At 36.5% G+C, this 13314-nt stretch overlaps 1 protein-coding gene across 10 annotated transcripts in view; it reads right to left on the bottom strand.

Moving 5' to 3' along the window:
• Positions 1-1066: 1066 nt before the first annotated feature.
• MYCBP2 (MYC binding protein 2) overlaps positions 1067-13314 on the bottom strand; it is a 175667-nt gene continuing 163419 nt past the window's right edge. For all 10 annotated transcript variants that reach the window (XM_064713139.1, XM_064713077.1, XM_064713113.1 and 7 more), the window contains 10 exons: positions 11648-11749; positions 9843-9971; positions 7241-7373; positions 6916-7019; positions 5561-5749; positions 4927-5034; positions 3693-3902; positions 2980-3087; positions 2582-2747; positions 1067-1854 (listed from right to left, as the gene is read on the bottom strand). In XM_064713139.1, the coding sequence (XP_064569209.1) occupies positions 1739-1854; positions 2582-2747; positions 2980-3087; positions 3693-3902; positions 4927-5034; positions 5561-5749; positions 6916-7019; positions 7241-7373; positions 9843-9971; positions 11648-11749 (1365 nt within the window). In that variant the 3' untranslated portion in view covers positions 1067-1738. The remainder of the gene's footprint in view (positions 1855-2581; positions 2748-2979; positions 3088-3692; positions 3903-4926; positions 5035-5560; positions 5750-6915; positions 7020-7240; positions 7374-9842; positions 9972-11647; positions 11750-13314) is intronic.

Here is a 13314-nt window from a genome sequence, read left to right as displayed (position 1 = left end):
GGCTGTGCTGGCTATTTTTGACACAGGCCATTGGCCTTCTTGGCCACCTGGGCACACACACTGGCTCATGTTCAGTTGCTGTTGACCAGCACACCCAGGTCCCTTGCTGCTGGGCAGCTTTCCAGCCCTTCCCCAGCCTGCAGCCCTGCATAGGGTTGCTGTGACCCAAGTGCAGGATCTGTCACTTGGCCTTGTTGAACCTCACACAACTGCCCTCAGCCCACTGATCCAGCCTGTCCTGATCCCTCTGCAGAGCTACAGTAAGATCAATTGTAATTCACAGGTGTGTGAACTATTCAGAACTATTTCAAAGTGCAGGTATATATGCTGCTCTAGGTAAGCCTGTTTTAGCAGGGGGGGTTGGACAAGATGATCTCCAGAAGTCTCTTCCAATGCCAGCCTTTCTGTGATTTTGTGATTCAGAGGTTTGAAGTTAGGCAAGATGGATCCCGTGCTTCCAATCAAGATTGTCTGGTATGGATGCCATCTACCAATATCTTAAATGTAAAAGGCAGTAACACACTTTTCATCAGGTTCAAGACAGAAATGCTAGAAAGGGAGATGAACACATCTAAGAGAAAAAATCCAAAGAGAAAAATCTTACAAATAGAAGTTTTTACTTGAAGTTATATTCTGCATTCATTATGCAGGTGCAGAGGACCTAGGGCTTTAATGAAATGAACATTTTGAAATTCAAACAGCTGTTTGTCCTAAAAGCAGGAGTGATTAGGAGTCTTCAGCAAAATAAAACTGATCAAAACTAATTTAAAATGCAGTCGTCTTTTGTGTTTTAAAACACTGTTGGTAATAGAAATAGCAATACAATTTTTCATATGAATGCTGGAACATTTATCCAAGTTTTCTGTTGAGAAATGGAGCAGTGCTTTTCATGTTGTAAGTACTTCCATTATCACCAGTTTACCCAAAAGATTTTCCTAATTTTCAAGAGTCTGCTGAAATAATTATAGGACACCTCTCTTCTGCCCCTTCCCTCCCACCTCCCCGACTCTGTTTTAAGAATGTTTCTGAAAATGGAGGCTTACACATTTGTTAGACTTTCACTGTATAAAAATGTACAGTGGCTTTATTGACATGTACATTCCATTATGTTTACAGCTGCAAGATATGAGGCACACTCAGTATTGCACTTCATTAAAATTTCAGGCTCAAACATAACCCAGAAGTTTAAATGAAACTGCTGTTGTAATTTAATATTTCTTATACAGGACAAACATTGATACCTTTATATACAGGGTGATACTTGTTACATTTATGCCTTCCTAACACATTTTTTTTATAACAGTCTAGGAAATAAACCAGAATATTCCTCTTTCCCATCCCCACTTGTGATGCGTTACAATTGTACAAGATTACAAAAAGTCAGTATACAATAATCAATATTTTTTTCTTTCTCCTGAAAGCCAGCATCATTCATAGTCCACAGACACACAGATCCTTTAATAACAATTGTTTATTTGTAAATGTCCAATGTTTCCTAGCCGATGACTGTAATGGCCACATGCAAACACCTCACAAATTTTGATGTCTCAGTTCAAAAAATGTCAATATCTCACAGCAAGAATTATGTACATGGTATTTGGCATCCTTCTTGCACTGTAAATTGTTCCTTTTACCTGGGTTATGGAATGGTCCCATCCTCATCCCAGCAGGACTTTGTTTTCAGGACACTTGAGGGATGAGGGCACCTGTTTTGCTCTGGTTAAAAAAATCTGCTATTCTAAAAAGTGTGTGCATTTCTGCAAACCCCACAACCCAGAGCAAATTCTTCACCAGTGGGTGGATGGACAACATGAAGTGGACATTCTGTTCCTTCAAGTTGTTTACCTTTGGGACCTACAGTGAATGTAAGGATAAGGAAAAAAAAAAAAGAAAAGAATAGATTAATGCTTGCAGACAATGTAAACAGACATATATTACATTTCCTCCAAAAAAATCCAAACTAAATGAAAAGAATAAAAAAAGATCAAACTGCCATTTAACTAAAAGCAATCAAATTCAAATTTAAAATGCAAGATGCTTATAGACAGTCACTTAAGCAAGTTTTATCTCATTAATACTATGGAAGAAATTTATACAAGGTAAGAGAAAAACTGAATAATGAACAAGAGTTACATTCTGCAGTAAAAAATAATTCTAAGGTTATAGCAGGAATTGTAATTTATTTGTTTACTTATTTTATGCAAATATCTTGAAGAAAAGATCAGACTTTCAACCCCCAATCATTTACTAGCAGAACATTGATATACAGCACATGAACTTAGTAATTAAGGCACTGAGGTAACAGTTTGCAGATAATGGCTACCTAACTACACATACATCACTTAATAATGTCTCAATTTTATCAATATACCATTTTACACACCATTGTACATATGGAGTCTGACCTGGTATAGGGAAATTGAAATGTCTTTCTCTATCGAAGTTCCTAATGTTTAAATGATCAGTGCAATGACATTGCCGGAAAACCAAAAAAAATATCACCAAGAAAAGCTAATATCAATTAGAGCTTGTAATTTATTTCAGAATCCAGTGTGATAAATTTGCTTTGTCAAAGTCCTACCTGCAGGACAGTGTGGGAGCTCTTCTTTAGGGATGCTTGTCATTCTTTGGAAATCATCATGGCAAGCGTTGCAAAAATGCGTTGTCCCGAAACAGAAAAAAACAGCAACTGAACAGCAGTAGCGGCATTTGTACTCTAAGAAATCTGTACCGTGTTTGGGACACATCTGAACAAGGAAAGCAAACACCAGTCAGTGAAGCAGCCATGTTCTCACAATCCCAACAACTCACTTTTACATTCTGTACAATATATTAATGGTATATACAATATTGTTCAATATTGTATATACCATTCAATATTGTATATACCATATTACAAATGGCTGTAAATTACTGTATAGTTCAGGTACTCAGGGTTTCAGAATGAAATAAAAACATGAATAGAAGTTATTTACTCACCTGAGCCCTTGAAACATCAGAGCAGGCACCACAAATAAGTTCTCTTGGATCATAGTCATCTCCTTGTCCAGCCTCAGCATCACAACGAGCTTCGCCACCAAAATATGCCTTAATTGCATATAGAAATGATTGGATGTTAAACCAGAGACAATTATTCTTTTAACTATTCTTTTCAGTTTAACCAATTCCATTTATAAGGGGAATACGACAAATGACTGCCATTTCAGTGGCCTCCACTATTCTGAACTCTCTTGATTCTGTAGGTACGAGGTTTGGAGACACTCAGAGAATGTCCCTCAGTCTCAGGATGAACAAGACCCAAAACTGCAACAGCCCCTGCTCTATGCCAGTGACTGTACGGCTTTTGGAACAGCATTTGGATGCTCTATGAGCCCTATGTCAGAATTAAGTAGCAGCTTGAGGTAAATAGGTAGTGGAGGAAGTAGGTACTGCACCTTCTTCTAAGTGGCCATTGACTCAAGGTGCTTTTGGTTTCTGAGCTGCTCTGTATACATGCTTGAGCTTTACTAGCTAAGATACTGTGTACATCTCATTAGCCCAACACTTGATTTTTTAAAATCAAGTATTATTGTGAGTCTATAAACAACATCTTTTCCTGCCTTTCTGCTCCATACACAATGTATTAAACATAGGGTCTGTTTTAAGAAATTACTTGTGAAATGGTAACATCTATTTAATAAATCTCACCATACCTTTTTGCACTTGTAGCAAACATAATAAGCATATCTGTTCATAGCATAGCCAGCTGGGTCATTATAAAATCTAACACCTGGCGTTGTGATGGCCTCACTCTTGTGCAGCCCTTCATACTCCAATCTCATTAGCGCTTTTCTCCTTACATCTTCATAGAGTTCTTTGATTGGATCAAGCAAATCCTTTAATACTGTGTGATTGATTTTGTTCTGAAATAAAAACAAAGCTGTTTAAAGTATCGTGCATCTTTATCCCAATAGCTATGATAATTTGTGTTATAGGCACAAATAGCATGAGAGATGTCATAAAAACATATGGGTCTATTTCAAAAAACAGCTGATACAGAATGTACTCTGTTTGCTGCAAAAATGGTATCCATGAATGCTTTTTCTATGGCCTGTTGTGACATGGGAGCATCAACCCTTCCAAGAGACTAACAGCCAGGGAGTTGGTGAAGAGTATATGAAATATTCACCACAGCACAGGAATAATCTCATTGTGTATTTTCTGTAATTTTGGTCCTTTTTGGCTTACTGCTGAGCAAGTAAGCATAATGACTGACAGTCCTCTATGGCAGTTCTTTATCAATTTGTGACCACAAGCTACTGCCATTAATTACCCCACAACACAACATGACAGAAGTACCATAGCATGCAGAATGGCTGACTATTCCCAAATTTCAAATTCCTAGGGTGAGGTAAGGTGCTCTTCTTTCCAGCAGCTATTATGTGCTTTTGCTAACAGCAGTTTTTTAGAGTACAATAAGAATTGTTAGCAACTTAGCTAACTAAGTACATGTATTCTTTGGCTCTGCCCTCACACTGAAAAGCAAAAAGCAGCTTTAAAATGGTTAGTAAAACAGAGAATTCCTGTTTCAAGACAGTGTGCTTTAAGATTACTTCTTCCTCTCCCCACTATCACCAATACTGGGAATTTGCAAGCTGATGTTGGTAAGAATGAAACAATATTAAGACAATGTCTGACCTATACTTTCTTTTTAAGAGGACACCTCAGGGAACAGTAGGAGAAAGTCAAAAGATGCATCAATGCTAGTCTTTCTATAGCAACAAGTGGAATTAAGAAAACAAGTAATGTATAACTCATTTATACTGTACCAAGCAATACAGTATTAACAAAACAAAAAAAAGAAAAAAAAAGAAAAAAAAGAAAAAAAAAAGAAAAGGAAAGTATCAGGTAAGTTTCTTGACTTTGGCAGGCACATAGCTCATTTACCTTGCAAATTGGGCAGGACATAAACCCAAAAGTTATCCTTGGACCAAGCCATCTGTTTTCTAGTACTCGTTGACAGCATTGCAAATGGAAAACATGGCTGCAGTCCAGCTTTAGAAAAGAGTAAGCGAATATTGTGAATATTGAAGTTACATTAACCACTAAAGTGAATACTGAAGTTACATTAATCACTAAAGTAGAAGCAGTTATTTGCTTTTAAGTGGCAACATATACCAATTCCAATATTAATTTGAAATCCTAGAAGACCCCTATTTTCTTCTTAACAACAAGAAAGAACAAAAAATGGGCATTAAAATCATAACCATGCCAAGATCACCTATCGATATATGAAATACATGTGAATTACATCAACTAATTACCTCAGTTGTTTTACTCCTTCACAAAATACCATTTATTTTAATAAAGTAGACATAGCAAACTGAATTGATCCAATCTGCTTTCTTGAAATAGAATGCCAGACAAAAATAAAACTTTAAGTAGCTTAACTATTGTTACAGTGTCTGCTTTCAAATTTTGAAGAGCATAATTTGAAAGACTTTATATTTTCACTTCCTTCACACGACACATTACAATCGTAATAATAATCTCTTAGAAGAGGAAAAAACAAACAAAAAACCTGGATAGCTGGTGCTGCTGAAAGTGCCTCAGTGAAGCAGATCATGCACATGTCATCAGCATCTTGCTTCAGAGTTGTAGCGTTTTTATCGCAGCCATGCAGGCACGGCAAACAGTGCTCCTCATTCTTCACGCCTCCGCAGGGGTGGCCGCAGGGGTGTGTCTTGCTGCAGGCAATCTTGGCGTACTCCTAAACAAATGTAAAGCAGAGAGTTCATCATCTCTTCCCCTTTACCGAGTGTTCTGACAGTGTCACTTTTTGAAGGACTGCTGGTCCATGTAATAAACTGAGATGGAAGAACCATGGTTTATATTGTCTGCTGCTGCCTCAGGTACTTGGGAAAAGCTGAACGTTGTGTACTTGAAATAACAATGCTTCCTTTGTTTACCTACGCTGCTCTTGAATGCAAACGGCTAAAAATGAAACCATGATTTAAAACTTTCAATAGAAAGAGAACTGTTCTTTGATCCTGTATGCTTTTTATATATTGAGTGCTTCCTGCATAAATACTGCTGACCTGTATTAACAGCCTTTAAGATTTCTGCAGATTTTGGAGAAGTTTCAAGTAACTCACTCTTAAGAATACACTATAAGCTAACCATTAATCAGCATAAAGTGATTTTACATGGAAATGGATTTTTAACCACCTCTAATTCCCATCCCTACTAAACAGAAAACTTGTAAAAGTTACCCAGAAGCTAGCAACAAATTGAACTGAATTTAAGTAACCGTAATGAACTGTTACTCAACAGTTCATTAATAAACTGTAATATGTCTTCATAGGCTGACAGAGGAAAAAAAAGATGACCAATTTGCTTCACTTTGACAGAAACAGGTAAGAAAAGTAAACAGGTAAGAAAAGTAAAACAACTGGTTATGATTTGGTTCTCTGCCAATTGCACCCAGTGTAGGGCACAGAAACACTCAGGATACATGGATACAGATGATAAACCTGGCCAAGTCTGGAATGTTCTACACTCACGTAATACACAGGCTCTTGAACAAACTCTTTTCATCAAGCTTTCCAGTACATTTGACTTTATACTGACAGTGCGTAGTTTACTTTATAATTGCAAGGCTGGTGTGAAAACTTGAGGTACTTTTGAAGATAATAATGAAACTACCCAGTATGTAAGTTGACTATTACTGTTCATAGTCTGTAATTAAAATGAAAATTTACAAATTCAGAAGTATTTGAATGGTAATATTCTATATTAGAACCTTTTCATATGACAGATCTGATTTAAAATGGACTACAGGGATAAACAAGGTTTATTCAAAATAAGAAGCCCATTTCATCCTATGCTCTCCTCTATGTATGTAATTAATGGTGATTGACACTTGCTAATACACACCTGGCAGTCTGCATCAGAACAAACACTTCCCACTGCTGATAATTCTGTTCCACTCCTACATCCACAGAACCGACATGCTTCAGAACTGCTGGTGGTCGGTTTGCCTATAGTGTAAGAGAGAACAAGGCCAAAAATGTTCTCATGAAACACAAGGAACTCTATCAGACATCAAAGCAGCATTCACAGAAAACAACCAGAAAGCCAACAAATCTTACGCAGGTAAACTATTCTACTTTTATTAACAAATATTTAAAAGCATTGCCCTAAAGCAGGTGAAGATCACAATAATCAGGATAAAAAACAAGTAGTAACAGTTGTGTTTTACCTGTCTGTTCTCTGAACTCCACCATGGCCTTCATAGTTTTAGAATCTGCTAATGCCATCAGCCAGAAGAGTTTGGTCCTACCACAGCCCTCGTGGAGATCAACTTTGATAGCTTCTTCTTCTTCTTTGAACACCTGTCAAGTGAACAAAACAGATACTAAATGGCATGTTTAATTAGAGCATGGACTTGTCTCTGTTTTTTCTCTCGCTCTCTCTTTGGATTTAGACCAGGCATTTTACAGATTCTGTGAGATTGTCTACTGCAAGCTGTCTTTCTTTCATACTTCCATAACTTGTACATCTTGCAGATATGCATGATAAAGGTTTAATGTTTTTAGAAGTAAAAATGAATAAAATTAACTCTTGATCTAACATGGCAGAGAAACAACAGTGCAGCAATGCTAAGAATAGAGCTGCACATTTTTTTTCTGATTTAATAAATACAGAGCTTGGACTTCATAATTCCTACCCAACACATCCAGTAGGCCACAGAACATTAAAAGCACAAGATAATATCAGAAATATCTTCATATAACTATGCTAGTAGTTTATCAAAGCAACATTGAGAATCAGGGTCTTAATAACAAGTACAATAGAGTAACAATTATAGAAATGTGTGATATTAATATTTTTGACTTTCATATAAATACACAGTGGATACTTTTGGCTACAATGAGGAAAATATAAAGTTTTTGTAAATAAAAATAAAAACTGCAAGAGATCCTTAGGGAATTTTATGCAGTCTCTTCTTTTGCTGCTTTGAAGACAGTTCTGTTTGCATTTGTTTCACCTGTAATGCAAGGAAAGTTAGAATTTTCCCTGGTATGGATGTATACAGCTCACTCTAATTTTTACTAGAATCAGAAAAAAAACCTCTAACTGCTTCACAAAGTATTCACATAAGCACATCTGAGTAACTTATAGGCTGTCCTTTCTGGAGGGGACAGAAAATACATTAAAAAGGTATATATGACTGAAGTTGGACAAAGAACAGGAAGCAAACAGAAAATAGGACAGAGAGAACAGGACAGAATTGAAACTGAATCTGAGAGGCTCAACATATCAGATGTAAAGGTAAAAGTGGTGAATAAAGAGCAGAACTTTAAACATGCTTTTAGAAGTAAATAGGAAAATCTGGTAAGTAGCTATTTTGGACAGATAAAAGGAAAAATGGGAGGTTTTCTATGAGATAAGGACTTACTTTTTATCAACTGTAATCTGAACAGGCTATATAGGAGAAATCAGAAAAATGAATGAGACTAGACTGTGCTGTGCCACGACAGAAGAGTAGACATAAAATGATCTTCTTAGGATGATGAAACAGGAAAATTTCAACGGGGATTGCAAAGACTCTGGCTAAGAACTAGAAGATAGCAGACACCCATGGCAGTGCCAGACTGAGACTACACTGCAAATGCTGTGGCAGAGTGAAACTCAGTACCAAAGGTCTGATGTTTACACCACATGTGCTCTAGAGCAGCTTATCCCTTGCACTGAGCGACCATTTGCAGTGTGTCTCTGCATCTATCTTTTGATTTGCTTTTAGTTTCACCTAAAAGCAAACAAAACCAGTTCAGTTCATGCTCTCCAAGGCTGCTTAGTAACAGAAAACACTGTACTTTAAGGAGACATGATCATCTTCTTTAAAAGTGAATATAGATGCATTGTAGGAGAGGGAGAAGAGGACTGAGTTCCACTGAAGTAACTTTATTAATGACATTTATTATTTTAATCCTTGTACAAATATTAAGTAGTCAGAGGAAAGAGGGAAAATAAAGGATCACAACAAACCATAAATGAGGAATAGAAGCAGGAAAGAGGAAATGTTCAAGAATTCTAGAAGTAAAGGCATCTTCAACATCAATTTCAATGACAAAAACAAAAAAATCCAAAGAAAAGGATAAAAGAATACCACAGAAGAATAATAATTAGCAGAGTACACACAAGTTATAAAAAAATCATATCTAGTCAAAGTTTCAATCCTAAAAACAAACCCAAAAGAAGTCAGAAAATTTTCAAGCTTATGGATAGGGGAACATATTTCTCTTTTAAAACATATCTGTGTTTTAGAACGTAGTGAAAGCCAGAGGAATCTTGAAAACTAAGAGAAAACTCAGAGGAACCAGTAGGAAAAATTTGCTGTCAAATCATCTTCCTGGATATTAAAAAGGAATACACATACATTAGAAATGAACAGGTTGTAAGCACTGACTCCTATGACAGAAGTAGTAAAGATGATAAAATTTAACAGGAATAAAGAACCAACATATACTAAAGAAAGTCTATGCAGCTTCTAAATTCTCCTAAAAAAGCATTCCTAACCAAGAGAGAAAAACAAGAGAGAAAAAGCTGATGTAGCATAGGAACTAGAATTAGGAACTACTGCAAGATTTTCTAATCTTTGTGAAAGATAAAGGACACGAGAACATAACCAAAAACAACTGATGAGAATTGATTGGAAACACATCTATCCCATCTCCAAAATAAAATATAACACCCTTTTCAGATTCAGTATTTGCTACTACCTTTTGGTTCTATTTTATTTATATAAATATGCACACCATGATGCAGTACACACAACAAGGGGGCCATGTATACTCTACCTGTCTCTGGTGAGTTTTTGTTCGCCGATGGAGATGAAGGAATCGGTCACAGTCTGTGCACAAATTCCCACAGACATTACATAAAATGATTGCAGCAGTTTCACCATCATCATGGTTATCACACATTGGCTGAGAGAAAAAATGAAAAGAAATAATTCCTCTTTATTAAGTCCTTCACTTCCTTTCAGCATCTGTTTTTATTCTCCTGTCAGTCACACACCACCTCTCTAATTTATAAAAGTGGATAAAGAGCTTGTTTGGACTATTAATGCTATCTTGAAAATAATAAGTATTTAAACAATTATTCCTTGACACAAATCCTCTCAATTTCTGACATCAGTTTTTCTGATGCTCTTCATCTCGTATTTTGTGATGTACCAAAAATGTGTTTTTCAATAACACCATTGAGACATCACTTTCAACTAGTCTGAGAAGAAGTTTACATGATATCAAGGGGTTATGGGCATGTTAACAGAAAAGTTCAGAGATATGAGTACTCAGGTCAGTCAACAGGCATGGTATTTACCCTTCATTACTTTGACATGTTATGTTTACTCTTTTCAAACATCTAAACAAAGCTGTAGGTCATCCATACCTCAAAGACAGTATGGTTGAAGTAACAAACTTCAAAATCCATCATAAAAATAAGTTGCTCTACTGACAGAATTTTTTTTTAAATTCAGCAGGGTTCAATTTTACAATTCTAAATATCCCTGCAAATAGACTTCAACAACTGATTTTGACTATGCACATCCCTGAGAACAAGTTTCTATGGTAATACATGGTCCATTGTAACACATGGTTTCCATGATACTCTCATGCAAGTTAGAACAGAGCTCTCTCAAAGCAGTTCTGGTAGGGAGACTCACAGTTCACCTCAACTTTTGAATATCCTGATGTAGAACAGGACTGGGGAATTTCAGGCTTGGGTTCAGCAGCTTGAATACCTGCTTAATAATGTCTTGGCTACTTCTCTGACATCTCCAAGACCTTTGACTTTCTTAATCACCTCAGAAACCTCTGTGTTTGCTTCTCAGCAGGGTTTTACTCCTTGCTGCTGCTGCAGCTCTATGCCTCCTGTATTCTGTTTCTATCTACACTAAACTGCTTTGGATGCTTCTTTGCTCTAAATATGCTTGATTGCCATTGCACACTCATTCCTTGCTTCCCACAGGGATCCACCTAATCAAGATTTAGAGAGACCAGCTTCATTACTGTGCTCTTTCTAAAATGGTATTAAAAAAATCACAAGCTTTTTGTCATACGGAAAAGTACAGGCATTTTGTCAACTGAAAAGTATGGAGACAATCGTATTCCATATCAAATTTATAAATCCTCTGAGTCAATGGCAGTTTTACTAAATTCAGTTAGAAGGAATTTCTCCCTGGGGTAATCATTCTCTAGTGAGATGGGGAAGAGGAAGCTAAATTACAGAAAAGTAGTTACTGAGTAACACAAAATAATCGATTTTATTTTGTGACAAGGATTAGGACAAAGAAAAAGCTCTGACAGAAGGTGCTGTGCAAACTGAGTCAATCTACTAAAAACCTCATGCCACAGGTGTTAGGAAGGCCTTGTTTCATCCTGAATGCTGGCAGAATTGCAATATTACTGTTTTAAGTTGGAACTTCTGTTTCTGGGCAATACTTATCTAGAATGCAAATACTTCAAACATATATACAATCCCCACTGGGACAGAAGAAAAAGAAGAAAGGCCAATTTTACTATTCTCTAACATTATTCTAAATTCTTTGATGAGTGAATATATCAAAACAAACACAAAACTGTATGATTTTCAGTCTCACCATCTGTTTCTGTTGCCCATCCTTTCCCATCCATCTTCCTGAGGATAGTCTATCAACATGATCCTGATCAAGTACACAGAGGGATGCTAAGGCCAGCCACAGCTATTGAAAAGCAAGGTAGAATTAAATGTCTCAGACATATGAAAATCAAACCAAATACTGAAGAGAGAAACTTTGTCAGATAAGAATGTCACTGTTACCTGCAAACTCTATTATTGTTAGCTGAAGCCTGCTCATACAATGTAAGTTTATTTTCCCAAATAAGTCAGGAACACAATAAAACTTATTTAACTTTTGGAAACGACCTTGTTTCTTTCAGGTATGTCACTTTATGATTATAAATACAGTAGTCAGCACACAAGAAAGAAAAAAGTGAAGAAAGATCAACCAATGTACATTATGAAGAAATATGACAAATAAAGACTTGCACATTGACCCACACATTGCAGGCTTTGGGGAAGAAGAAATTCAAGGACATAGACTAATAAAATCAATCCCAAAAACAACCACCCAAAAACCTGAGCACAGTGAGACTGATTTCCCTGTTCCCTCCTCACTGCATAGGGCAATTGGCATTACCTAGAAAAGGGCTCTGAGCTAATTAGTCAAAGGAAGATTTTCTCTCTTCTTCTCCACTGACTACAGGGAAATCCTGAACAGATGAGCTACATGAGGATAATTTGTCACTGCAAACAAAACTGAAAGGCACTTGACAGCTGTTTTTTGGAGCAATCTTTAATCAAACCTGTGGTTTGAATAGAATTGTTTTAGTTGAGAAACTTTACTGGACTCTCCCCCCAAAACCCCCCATCTCCATGACAGAACTACACTCAGTCACAGGAGCAGCTGGGCTGACATTCACGGCTCCTCTGAGACCTGATTAAACTAATATGACAACAGCAGAAGCCAGTGGTAGTCCAAGACTATGATCTCCAGAAAGCAGAGACTATATGAGTAACAAAAATGATGGAAAGAACTACTGGTACAACCTTTTAAGATGGAACACAATGTGAGTGTCAAATGCTTGAAACCACTGCAAACTTTTTTTTTTACTTTTACATGTAATTATTAAGCTTGAGAAGCTAAAGTCTGTGTTCCCTATGACAGCAAGAATGTCATCATTTACAAATATGCCTTTCATGGTATTTCAAGCAATCTGTTAAGGTTAAAGTAATCTTTAGTTTCTATAAAAGATTCACAGACAAAGTAAAGACCAAGAAAAGAAAACCACCAGGTTACACCATGTCAGTAATAAAGGGCTCAGCAAATATTTTTTGAGACAAACACAACTGAAGCTTAGCTTAATTGTCCTAGAGAACATCTGTTGAAGTGTTTTCATAATAGCCTTGAGATGTGGCAGCTGATTACCTAGAAGTCAAACAACTTATAGTAATTGCTTGGAGAGCTGAAAGAAGACCGCTGATACATATTGTGCAATTTCCCACACAGATGATCTCACATTTAGTGTAAAGCAAGTGTGACAAACTTCAAGCAGAATTATCTAAAGAATAAACCCCCAAATACATACAGACATCACACTTATTCTTCATTATTTCTGAGATTCCTTAGATGCACATTTAATTCTAATTCAGTTTTGGCTTGTGTATTTCTGACATATAAGAAGGTTCTTGAATGGGCTCCTACTGCACATTTACAATGAACTAATG

Source organism: Zonotrichia leucophrys, chromosome 1 (genome assembly GCF_028769735.1).
Source record: "Zonotrichia leucophrys gambelii isolate GWCS_2022_RI chromosome 1, RI_Zleu_2.0, whole genome shotgun sequence".
Taxonomy (NCBI): Eukaryota; Metazoa; Chordata; class Aves; order Passeriformes; family Passerellidae; genus Zonotrichia; species Zonotrichia leucophrys.
The sequence above is the reverse complement of the archived record's forward strand: the minus strand, read 5'-3'. Positions and strand labels throughout refer to the sequence as shown.